This window comes from Equus quagga, chromosome 8 (assembly GCF_021613505.1).
Source record: "Equus quagga isolate Etosha38 chromosome 8, UCLA_HA_Equagga_1.0, whole genome shotgun sequence".
In the NCBI taxonomy this organism is placed as follows: domain Eukaryota; kingdom Metazoa; phylum Chordata; class Mammalia; order Perissodactyla; family Equidae; genus Equus; species Equus quagga.
The window spans coordinates 33,420,358-33,432,980 of NC_060274.1; the positions used below are offsets into that span (position 1 = coordinate 33,420,358).

The following is a 12,623-nucleotide window of genomic DNA, read 5'->3' on the forward strand; positions in this document are numbered from 1 at the left end:
CCTTCTAGCCCTGATTGCTGCCTAGGCCAGCTTATTCCCTCCTTGACTGTCCAGATGAGTGAGAAGAATGATGGAAAGAACCAGAGTGTCGGTCAGGTAAGAAAGGGGGCCACCTGGACGCTTGATTTTGATTGTGAAATACAACACACACACACACACACAGAAAAGTGCATAGACTATGTACCTAAAACTTAGGAATAAATTATAAACTCTCTGTAACCACCACCCACTGGGTACGTCTAAAGAAAGAATTTCTAGAAATCCAAAGCCATATTAAACACAAAACTGGCCTCTGCTCCTTTCCTGCTCTCCACCTGGTGTGAGAGCTGTGTGCCAGACCTTGGCGCTTCCTAACTCACACAGCCTACGAGTCAAGGTCAGCGCTCCCAGCAATCGCTGACCTCTTCTTCCAGCCGGGCTCTGCTCTCTGTAGCAAACTCCCCAGGGGCTGTCTCGCCCCGGACCTCGCAGCCCGCCTCGGTAATTAGGGGGTGAGGGAGGATCCGGGCGGCCCCTGAGCGATAGCAGGTAAGCTTCTCAGCCTGTCTGGTTCGAGAACAGGAAAGAATGCGGGAAGGGTAGGATTTCTTTCCTGGTAGGATATGTGGGGAAAGACTGGGGCCTGTGTGTCCCTCTTTTCGACCAGGGTGTCTCTGTTGCTCCATAAATAAAACGTCTCCCTTTCTTCTGCGAGCGCTATAAAGGCAGCGGGACGGCCATCCCGGGGGCATTCCGGGCTGGGCACGAGCCGAAACAGGTGAGATCGCCGCTGAAGATGCAGCCCACCCCACCCCTCTCCGGCTTAACTACCCCGGAGGCATTCCTAGTTGGGGATGGGACTAGCGTGGGGCCATGGAGCGGGCGGGCAGGGGGCAGCACAGCCTTTCTGAGCAGCTGAGAGCGAGAAGGAGGCTAGGAAGTGAGGCCCGGGGAAGAGATCTGCTCCACCTGCCCAAGGTTCTGTCCCCAGGAGAGCCGCGACCCGCTGCTGGAATTTGCCTGCGGGGCGCGCAGCTTCGGGACCCCGGGAGAGTGGCCTCAGGGCCCCACGCCCGGCCCCGGGGGTCCGTGCTTGTCTCCCGGTCCGCGCCGGGGGCTGCGCCCTGGGTCGGGTGCAGCGGGAGAGGGGCGCGCACGGGGTCCCCTGCCCTCCCCGCGCGCGCCCCGGGTCCCAGCCCGGGTTTGGGGAGATTTCAGGACGCGGACAGCGCCCTGGCGGCCACCGGAGGGGACTGAGTGGAGCTCGGGGAACCCCCAGGGCTGTGGGCCCCTCCCTTCAGAGTCCGGGAGCCCCGGGCAGCAGGTGCAGGCCAGGGAGCCGAAGGTTCCCAGGTGCCCCCCTGCAGGTTGGCGGTGTGCCCCGAGCGCGGAGGGATCGGCTGCAGCAGGTGGGGCCGGGAGGCAGCGCCCAGACAGTCGTCTCTTCCTGTCCCTTCCTCCTCACCTCCTCTTCTCCTCTCTCCTCATCGTCCTGCGGCTCGAAGGTCATGGCAGCGCCGGGCGCCAGGTCGGAGCCGCCGCCGCTCCCCGAGTACAGCTGCAGCTACGTGGTGTCGCGGCCGGTCTACAGCGAGCTCGCCTTTCAGCAGCAGCACGAGCGGCGCCCGCAGGAGCGCGCGACGCTGCGGGAGAGCCTGGCCAAGGGCTGCAGGTAGCGGCCGCGGCGGGGCCGGCGCGGGGAGCCGCGGAGCCGGGCGGGCTGTCCTGCGGCGAAACGTGGATGCCCCGCCACCCGGCGGGGACTCGGGGCCTCTACCGGAGGACAGACTCCGGCTCTCACATCCGCAAAGCTGTCCTTCCTGGTCGGACGGTGGCTCCATCATTCTCGGCTCGAATTGACTCTAGTCTCCCAAACGTATCTTTGGGGAGAGCGTGTTCCGGGGGACCCCTCTCTCTTTTTCCTCTCTGGAGGACCCGTGGAGGGCGCCTTGGGGGATAGTGCGTCTCTGTGGCCTTCTTGTGATGGTCAGGCTGAGGAGAGCGGGGAAGAAAGGGGCTCGACTGAAAAGAGATGATGGGTAAACCCACCACCTGACGAGGAGTCCTTGAAAGCCCCAAGCTCATCTAGGGAGATGCCACTCAGAGACGTAGAATGAAAGCCAGAAGGCAGGAGAGCGCTGTGCGCGCCAAGCTCTTCACAGTCAGGCAGTGGGACCCCCGGGGAGACCGCATCTCCAACGGTCCAGTCGTAACTAGATACCCCACACCAAGAGAACTAGAGAGCCATCAACTGCTGCCAGATTTTCTTTCTTTTTAAAAACCTTTCATGATAGAACATTTCACATATAAACAAAAGTCGACATAACAGTATAATGAACCCCTCTCTGTTTTTACCCATCACTCAGCTTCAACGATGATCAGCTGAAGAGTTAATCGTGTTTCACCAATCGCCACCCACTTGCCCGCCCCCCCACGATGTTTTTTGAAGCAAATCTCATATAGTGTACCTTTTTGTCTGTATATAATTCTAGGAACTCTTTTAAAAACATTTAACCACAATTCCATTATCACACTTTAGAGGAGAAACTAATTCCTTAATATAAAACATGGAGTCAACATTAAAATTTCCAATTGTCCTATAAATATTATTAAAAAAATAATTTGTGAGAATCAGGAGTCAAATAATCTCCACCTACTGGTAATATGTTTTTTTCCTTTTATCTATAGGGTGTTGAATTTTAAAAATACTAAGTAGCAAGTTACAACAAGGTATATCATCACGTTAAGGTCTTTGTAAAAACTGCCTCCGAGCTTGTATTGCCAAAATATACAGAACATGTTTATTTTTCTTTAAAGAAAAAGAAAAGGAGTAGAAGAAGGCGCCTGGGATAGAAGTATAAAAAATTAATCTCCATTTAGAGACTCCACATTGGTCAATCTGTGGCTGGACCAGAAAATGGGTTCTTGTGTAGGGCTATTTTCTCAGAGGATTAAGAAGGTGAGAGCGGGTAGGGAGCACTTAATCCTGTGTTTTCTAGTACAGTGCATTTAAAAGGGTAGACAGAGTTCTTGGCAACAGCATGGTAAGCACTTCACTATTAGTATTTTCCACGCAATTCTCCTTCTTTTTCTAAACGGTTTTAAACATCAGCAGAATTCAGTTCAAAACTTTGTGATTTGCAATTGGTTGTGACCGAGGCTGGTTTGGAAACCCAGTTTTCTTGCCTTCTGACAGTTGTTCAAGAAAGAGAACCCTTGGGGTGCTGAAGACGCTCCTGCCCATCTTGGACTGGCTCCCCAAATACCGGATCAAGGAATGGCTGCTTAGTGACATCATCTCAGGAGTCAGTACTGGGCTGGTGGGCACGCTGCAAGGTAAGCGGTTGGCGGACTGGCTCCAAGTGGCTGACAGTCCCGGTGTCCAGCAGCGGTTCCTAACTTCCCCTGGCTCCCTGGGGTCTGCACCAAATGCTGGCTCACCCTTCAAGGCCTTCATCTTTCCTCCAGGGCCCCTTAGAGGAGAGATATGCCTCTTTTCTCCTCTTCCTTAGGATTCTCTTCCTGAGAAACCCTGCTGCTTCTCTACCTGTGTGGCCCCACTAGAACCCCATTACCTAAGCAGTGGCCTCCCAACTTTTATGGACCACAATTCACATTAAGAAAGATGTGTTACACCATGATCTGGACATACATCCTTCAAGCGTTGTGAAACAATACTGACCCTCGCTGCAAGGGATACGCGCTAACATTTTCTGTTCTGCCCTATTCTATTCTGCTTATATTTTTAAAATGATAACTAGAGCCCATTAAATTATTTTATATCCCACAAGGGGTCTTGACCTGCAGTTTGAAACTGACTTCATAAGGGAAAGTGAAAGAAGAATTTTAGCCTGTGCTACACTTGAGTGCTTTTTCTGCACCCCCCCACCTATTTTTTTTTATCATCCCCTTATTTAATCTTGTAGAAAAATGTCCCTATATAGGTTTTTTTTTTAAACTGGCTTTATGCCGTATTTCAATGAGCATCTTGGAAAGCTGTTGCATACTTGGTGAATAGCAGCACTGGCCTCCTTTGTTCTCCATCCCCATCATCTTGCTTCTGGCTTCGCCCTAACTCTACAAAGTCCCTGGACCATGAAAACAGAAATCTCATTTATTTATTATAATTTTATGGAGCACTTGGTATGTGCCAGGCACTAGGTATGTGGACATGAATAAGATGCACCACCCGCTCTCAAGGAGTTCAGTCCAATGAGGAAATAGATAACAATTCAACATAAGGACTGTAGCAGGGGTACCATTGCCTGCTAAGGAAGTGCACCCAGGGGTGCTCAACCCAGCTTCAGGCGATCGGGAATGGTTTCCTGGAGGTTGAGTTGTCAGAGCTGTTTCCCCGAAGGTTAAGTCTGAGTTTGCCAAGTGATGGCAAGTAGGGTGGGGTAGGGGTGTGTAGAAAGACAGCTTGACTATTTCAGAAGTTAGTAATAATTGTTGAGCAATCTCACGAGCCAAAATTTGCCTGTGGAGCTCTCAGGATTACTCAGAGCAGGCCAGGAAGATTCCCACAGAGAGGGATGTGCTGTGGCCCCGGCGTGGAGCAACAGCCGGAGCGACCATGTTTTCAGTCACAAAGGTGGTGGGGAGAGAGAGGCGACGGGGCTCGCTTATGCACTTCGTGAGTTAAACGATCCAGGTGCCTGAGTGCACTCTGACAGCAGTGACGTGGCAACACCCTGTGACTGCTGGGGGACAGGAACCATCTAATTCATGTTTGCTTAGCTAGTGCCTTGCTCAGAGACTGGCACAAAATAGATGGTCCCATAAACATTTAGTGAAGAGGGTCGAATTGCTTTCCTGATAATGAATCATCTTTATATATGAAAAAATGGTATTTCAAGTTCCGTGTCTCCCACGTTTTCATGGACGAGTATCTTATGAGAATTAATTTAAATTTCAGTTTTGTTTATTAAATCCGACACCAAGCTAAGGGCTTAGCCAGATATCTCAATTAATTCTCACAACAACTATTATTATCTCCTTTTCAATAGATGAGAAATCTACTAAATCTGGTCCAAGGTCATGGAACTGGTAGGTGGTAGAGCCGAGATTTGAACCCAGAGTGTATTCCTAGGATCTTAATTTATCTATTGTGCAGTTCCTTACTTTATGAATAATATGTTTTCTGGAAACAGTATCTCTATAAAGTTATCTTTGTAAGGTGAATTTCTGGGAGGTTCATTTGTACATTCATTCATCAATCATTCACTTAATAATACCAATAGACCAATTCTGTAAGCCAGGAGTCCAGCTATGGTGAGTCAGTGGCTTATTGACAGGCACAGGTACCAACTTCGTGAGGCTCATGTTAAGTGGCAGACAGAGGAATTCAATAAATAAATAGATAAATAGAAAAATAATTACAGATTGTGATCTCCATTGTGGTGGATTAAATATGCTGTAATAGGGATTAATTTGGGGTTGGAGGGTTTATTTTAGATAGAATGGTCAAGAAAGGCCTTGCTGAAGGGGTGAAATTTAATCGGACATTGGAGGATGAGAAGGAGACAGGTATGTAATGAGCAGAAAGAAAGTGTACCAGGCGAAGGTGCAAGGGCCCTGAGGTCAATAAGAGTTCAGTATTTTCAAGGGAGGAAAGGGAAGAATTCTAGTGGGGGTGGAGTACAGTGAGGGGAGGGGAGGTGGACAGAATGAGATAAGGTTAGGTAGGGCTGGGATGGGGATGAGGAAGTGAGGCACTCACTCTCAAGGGCCCTCCTTAAATATTGCGCTCCGGGCACCTCACCGGCCTCACCCTAGTCCCGGCCCCAAGGATAGGTGTGTCAGCTTGAACCAGATCAAGCGGGAGATGACAAGAGCTACACAGATCTGAAATGTATTTTGGAGCACGGATCACTGATCTATACCGATGGATAAAGACTGGCTGAGGAGCAGGTTGGGGATGGAAAATCAAGTTTTCCTTTCGAACTTGCTAAGTTTGAGATGCACATGAGACATCTAAGTGGAGATGCAAATACAGAATTGGAGTTACTAGAAGCCTGAAGGTCAGAGAAGAGGTCTGTGCTAGACATAAAAATCCAGAAAAAGCATCATCGAGGGGTACTCTTTGAAGGAGTGGGCATGTCTGAGACTCCCCAGGGAGAAAGGGCAGATGGGGAAGAGAAGCAGGCTGGAGGAGTCAAAGGTCAGGGAGATGAGGACGGGGCCCCCAAGAAACGTGAGGAGGTTGGGCTCAGAAAGTTAGAGAAAAAGAACTGGAGGAATGTGGGATCAGAAACCAAGAGATGAGGTTTTTGTTACAAAAGGATAGAAGGGCCAATAGTGTCGAATACTCTTGAGGGGAAGAGCACCGATGATGGAACACAGACAATGCTTTTAAGTTTTGTTGTGAAGCAGAGTAGAGAAATGGCTGTAACTGGAGGGGGACAAAGGATGAATGTAGAGTGAAAGGAAGACTATTTTTCTTTTAATATAGGAGATACTAGAACATATTTGTGACTAATAGGAATGACCCAGTAGAAAGAAAGAGACCTGCGTTCAAGTGATAGAGGAGAAACAACTAAAAGTGATGAGAAGGGGAAGTGTGGATGGGTTCAAGGGTGGAAGCGGGAGAGTTTCTCCTTAAAGACAGGAGGGATATTTCCTCCATTTTCAGAGGAAGAAAGACAGACAGAACAGTGCAGATGCAGAGGTGCTCGAAATTGTGGTAAAAGCAAATTAGGGGCATCTAATGGGTTCTACGTTTTGGATGAAGTCTAAGATTCATCTCTGAACTGCATCTGCATGGAGAAGGGGGATGGGCAGTTTGAGGAAAATAGGGGATGTCTGAGGAGGTATCTCAGAGAGAGGAAACCCACACTTTCTGGGAAATGAAATTAGATCGCCAAGGAGTGTTGACTCCCATCTGGGGCTCATGACCATGAATTTTTGTATGACGCTGGTCAGCCCAAATGTAGATGTCTCCAGTCCAGTTTATCTAGCTGCTTCAGTGCTGTCATGGGAAAGGTGACTGTTTGGGTTCAGCCAGATTGGGGTTTTGCCAGACAAGAGGAGGGATGGAGAGAGAGAGTGAAGCATGGGAGTTCAGAGGATTGGTGAAATTCTATGGACAAGGAGGCAAGTAAAGACAGGAGGGCACCAAGAATAGAGAGAACGTGGATCAGTTAACGGAGTGTTGCAGTAAGAATTCTGGAGGAGGTGAGCAGAAAGGTAAGTGGCTGTAATCAAAGAGAGGGAGGCTCAAAATTGAGATTTCAGAGGTGGTACTGCAGTTTCTAGTGATGGCAAGGTCCTCCACATGACCACTGGCTGGCAGCTGAGGCGTGGAGGAAGAACTCATCAGAGAGGACAGGCTCAGGTTACTGAGAAGTCAGAAATGCTAAGGATAATGGGATTTTTTGGACTTTTGTTATTAAAAAAAAAAATTCCCACCAGGCAGCAAAAAAATCAATGAAGCCCTCTTTGTGCTGTCTTTATTCACAGCTCTGGGGAGCCTACTCTCCACTTTCTACTTTTGCCTTCTAGATGCTTCCAAATGTTTGTTGGCACCACCTTCATCAGTATATGCCACCATCCTACACATGAAGGGGACCACCACAGAGATTCCATAGTTTAAATCCATGGCTGAGATTTCTTTACAAATTGTGTAATTTCAAAATTGTTGTACCAGTTTCCATTATAATAAAGATGATTACGGTATATTTGAGGAGCAGTTGTCCCTAAGTAGGACACTATATGAAAACTGAACAAGTCCCCGTTTTCCAGGCCTATAAGAACCTCAGAGCCCAGCTTAGGGAAGTGGAAGTTTGAGAAGGACTTGAAAAATTACATAGGAGGTAGACAGAGTCCCATTCACGGCTCCTTCTTTTCTTGTCTTCCCTTTGTGGAGTCACGTTTCTACTCCTTGTTCTTGGGATGACTGATTATTGCAATTCCTTATAATTTTTATACTAAAACAATTGCATCAGTAGTACAGGTTTTTCTAGAATGCAAGCTCTGTAAGGGCAGAGACTTTGTTTATCCACTCTCATATTCCCTCAAACCTAGAACAGTGCCTGGCACACAGTAGGGACATAATCAATAGTTGTTCAATGAATGAATGCTCGTTATAGAAAACACACATAAAAGGAACATGAAAAAATACCTCCTCCACAAACTGGAAGTCTCCCTCTGATCCTACCATAGAGATAACGAGTAATGTTTTCATAATTATCCTACTAGACACATACGTGCGTATCTATACAAAAGTGTAAAGACATGTTTGAGGATGGTAAGCACTAACTTCAGGATAGCTTCCTTCTGAGGGTGGAGGGAGGAAAGAGGATGTGATTGAGGATGAGTATACAGAGAGTGTCAACTGCACTGGCAGTAATTTATTTCTTAAGCTGAATGTTGCATACAGGGGTGGTTATTATATTATGGTCTTTTGTATATCTGAATTACTTCATATTACATTAAAAACCTTTCCAGATTTTTTATGCATATAACACGTGTGTTTACTTTTACAAAAGTGGAAACATGCATCCTTTTCACAATTTTGAATCCTGCTTTTTCTCACTTTTTCCTTTTTCCTTTACATCTCTCCATGTTAGTACGTGTATTTCTGTACATCATGTCAAGTTCATTTCATGGAATTGCAATGCATGAAGTGTAATTTAGTTATCCACTTCCTGGTTTGGAGACATTCATTCAGTGAATAATTTTGGGTGCCTCTGGGCCAGGATATTTGGTTGTTACCACTGTACTTTAGTGTTATAAATGTAATCCTCTAATAAGGACCCAAGGGTCAGAGGGCCTGATTTTTTCTCACTGAGAGGCAGTGAAATGTGGGGAGGTAATACGGAGTAAGATGGGCTGACTTCACAGCGAGAACACCTCGTTATCATCTTCCACCTCCCACGTCCACGGGGATGTTGAGATCCTTCCACACAGCGTGGCATTCATGGACCCAGAGCTGGTGGGAAAGCCTCGTGGAGGAGTTGCTCTCCCAGTGGAGCTGTCTTGCCTGCTGCTGTGTACAATTGTCACTACTTTTCTTTGTTTGGATCTAACTTCTGTTCCCCAACAAGAAAGGAGAAAGGGCAGTGTGACAATGACCGCGTCCCTTACAACACAGAGAAACACTGAATTCAGACAAAACCGTCTACGTACAAAACTGGTCTGAACCTTTGGGCTGAAGTGACAAAGTTTTTAATCAACAACTGACTTGACTTCTTTTTTCCACTCAGTGGCTCAGTGGATGATTGAATCATTGATCCATTGGGGCAGTTCGTTTGAGCAGGTGATGCGTGTGGATGCAGTCATTTTCCCAGCGGACTCGGATCATGTTCTGCACCCTAGGATGGCCGGAGACTGTGTGCAAAATAAGGAGGACACTCAGGACAAGCTGGTCGTTGGGGAGATCCATGACAAGGCCTTTCTTTGTGCAGTGGAAATATACCGTTACTTTTGTTTGCGAATGTAATCGTTTGGATGTACTTCCAGGCATGGCGTACGCTCTGCTTGCTGCGGTTCCTGTTGGATACGGTCTCTACTCCGCCTTTTTTCCCATCCTGACATACTTTATCTTTGGAACATCAAGACATATCTCAGTTGGTAATTATAAGCATGTATTACATTGCATTTATCCACGTTTAACGTATTTTGGCTATATTATGGGTATTATGCTTCCATATCTTTGTTAACATTTTCCAGGGAAACAAGGCTTTAGTGCTTGACCTGCTTTTCCTATTTGATGACTCAATAGCTCTTCTTATGGAAGAATGATTCTTTCAAAATACTGTGCCTTTAGTTAGCTCTATACTTAACTTTTGAGGAAGATGAGCCCTGAGCTAACATCCGTCACCAATCCTCCTCTTTTTGCTGAGGAAGATTGGCCCTGAGCTAACATCTGTGCCCACCTTCCTGTATTTTTTGTATGTGGGATGCTGCCACAGCATGGCTCGATAAGGGGTGCATAGGTCCGCGCCCAGGATTTGAACTGGTGAACCCCGGGCTGCCGAAGCACAGTGTGTGTACTTAACCGCTATGCCACTGGGCCAGCCCCTACACTTAACTCTTTTTTTAATGAAGAAGAGAAGATTGAAAGATCATTAAAATTATAGGTTACCTTCAAACTTTAGCATGTTTTGATTTTTAAAAATGGAATAAATTTGACTCCATATTTAGAAAGTGTTCTCTTCCAAAATTAAAAACGAGGGGAAAAAAAATCTTCAAGAAGTCTTTGAACCTACTGTTTTACTAGATTAACTTAGCATTTACTAAATTATGTTCATCAGATACATATTCATTATTTCATTAAAGAGCATATTTATTTTAAGTCACTAAAATTGGAAGACTGGCAAAATCGTGCCAAAAACATTTAGAAACTAAGCTTGGCTTTCCTTCTTGGTATAGCTCAAAATAAGTTTATTTCCTGCCGTTCCTAAAATTTGAATTCTCTTTTGCTAGGATGTTCTAGTAAATGAGTGTTTAATGCTATTTTATTACTTTGACATTTATGCTTGAGATAATTTTGCGCCTACATCCATCTGCTGGCTAGACATGTCTACCTGGACGATCCTCTTGAAACAAACAGAACCCTCTACTAGATCTCCAACCCATATCCTTGTCCTTAGTTGTATTTTCCCCAGTATCTGGCATATTGCCTTGTCTGTGGAAGGAGATCAGCAAGAGGTTATTGACTGAAAGAATTTCCTCACCTGGGAGAATTGATCGGTATCAAGTGCTTGACGAAGTGATTTTTTCCCCTTTGGCAGTTGGTACATTTAGACACTCCAGGTTGCTGGATTTTGGTACTGAGCCCTCCCAAATGTTAAAGCCTTCCATGATCGAACGATAGGATCATCATTATCATGGATAAAAATATCAGTAGTGAATGGAGCAGTTGCTGGAAGCAAAGGACTGCTTTTTAAATGTAGAATCTTACAGAGCGGCATTTGATAAGAAAAAATAATTTGTCTCAGAATGAGAAAAAAAACTATACACTCCCTTTGCTGTTTCTTTATCTCAATTTGGACCCTGTGATATTGATCAAGGTACTCAGCTCCACAGAGATCAGGGCACTGGATGCTGTAGGAAATAAGCTTGTATGGAATAAAAATAAGATGGAATGAGTAAAGACTCAGCTTGTATGCCACATCGGCTAGGAAACATTTCCTGACAACTCTCCCCCTCTCTGATACCCCCATCCTTGCTCATACACGTGAAGATTACAGAAAGATAGGTTAGACACCCCTCCTGTGTACTCACAAAGCATCCTGAATGCTGGATTATAATTCCCTACCTCCACGTCCCTCTTGCTCATTTCTGAGTCATGAATGCCTTGAAACATCTGCATTTTAGCCTCTTTTGTGAACAAACAATATTTTCTCAATCACAGCTAATTATTTCACACATCTTTCTAATCCAATGTAGACACGTTGATCCTAAACATTGATGATTAATAATTATTAATTGATAGAGACTTTTTTCCCCAGGACCTTTCCCAGTGGTCAGTTTAATGGTGGGATCTGTTGTTCTGAGCATGGCCCCCGACGAACACTTTCTCGTATCCAGCAGTAACGGAACTGCATTAAATACAACCGTGATAGACTCTGCGGCTAGAGATGCAGCAAGAGTATTGATTGCGAGCTCCCTTACTCTTTTGGTTGGAATCATACAGGTAATGGACTTACACGTAAAATATAGATGGGCATGATTTTTATTCGAAATAACTAAGTGTAAAGCATGTGGACTTAAAGATTATTTAAAAGCGAAACAAAGCAATTTACTGGACCTCCAAAGTTATTTTCTAAATTATATTGTTTTAGGTCAGATGCTAAAATAGTCAGCAAGACCCCACTTATTAAGGCTCATTTATCATCAAAGTCAGAGACAGAAAAAAAAAAAGCAGAAGAACATGTGTGATTCGAATGAGGATGAGGGAAGGGAAGTGTGCAAGAACCCATAAAGGAGAAAAAACTGTCTGGTGAGCGGAGCCACGGGACCTGAAAGTCCCGGAAATAAGCTACATGGTTTTTGCTTTTCTTATTACATATCTGGAAATACTTCGAGGTTCATATTACACATGGTTTTCAAATTTAAGAGTGGTGGATGGGAGAGATAGGGCATTAAGAAGTGCAGAGTTGTTTCCTACAAGTATTTTTGTAGTGTCGGCAGGCCACCAGAGTTTTGATTGGTGTTAAGTTGAATTTGTTAATAGTTCAAGAGAGTTGGTTCTTCTCCCAGACAAACAGTTAATTTTCCCTTCCTTCCTCTTGTTCTAGTTGATATTTGGAGGTTTACAGATTGGCTTCATCGTGAGGTACTTGGCAGATCCTTTGGTTGGCGGATTTACAACAGCTGCGGCCTTCCAAGTGTTGGTCTCACAGCTAAAGATCGTCCTCAATGTTTCAACCAAAAACTATAATGGAGTCCTCTCCATTATCTATGTAAGTGCTGCTTCTTACTCTGGGGATGGTTCAGCGAGACAAATGCACTCTTTTCCTCTTTAAGCTGAGTCAGCAGAGCGTATGGGCCTCCAGGCCACACCTTGGGAGCCACTGAAAACATTCGTCTCTGAAAGAACCATAGAATCAGGAGTAACACTGAAGAAGGCAGATTTTGCAAATCACTGTTCTCAGTTGGTGAAAATGGTTTCAAAGGTGTCACCACACTTAAAAATG

At 45.6% G+C, this 12,623-nt stretch overlaps 1 protein-coding gene across 3 annotated transcripts in view; it reads left to right on the forward strand.

Moving 5' to 3' along the window:
• Positions 1-409: 409 nt before the first annotated feature.
• SLC26A4 (solute carrier family 26 member 4) overlaps positions 410-12,623 on the forward strand; it is a 44,346-nt gene continuing 32,132 nt past the window's right edge. The window contains exons 1-6 of one of the 3 annotated variants that reach the window (XM_046669976.1): positions 410-528; positions 1,485-1,651; positions 3,176-3,315; positions 9,442-9,552; positions 11,436-11,620; positions 12,225-12,389. In XM_046669976.1, coding sequence (XP_046525932.1) covers positions 1,488-1,651; positions 3,176-3,315; positions 9,442-9,552; positions 11,436-11,620; positions 12,225-12,389 — 765 coding nt within the window. In that variant the 5' untranslated portion in view covers positions 410-528; positions 1,485-1,487. Of the gene's footprint in view, positions 529-709; positions 758-1,484; positions 1,652-3,175; positions 3,316-9,441; positions 9,553-11,435; positions 11,621-12,224; positions 12,390-12,623 lie in introns of those variants that run through there. The other 2 variants (XM_046669977.1, XM_046669978.1) reach the window with 2 other exon arrangements.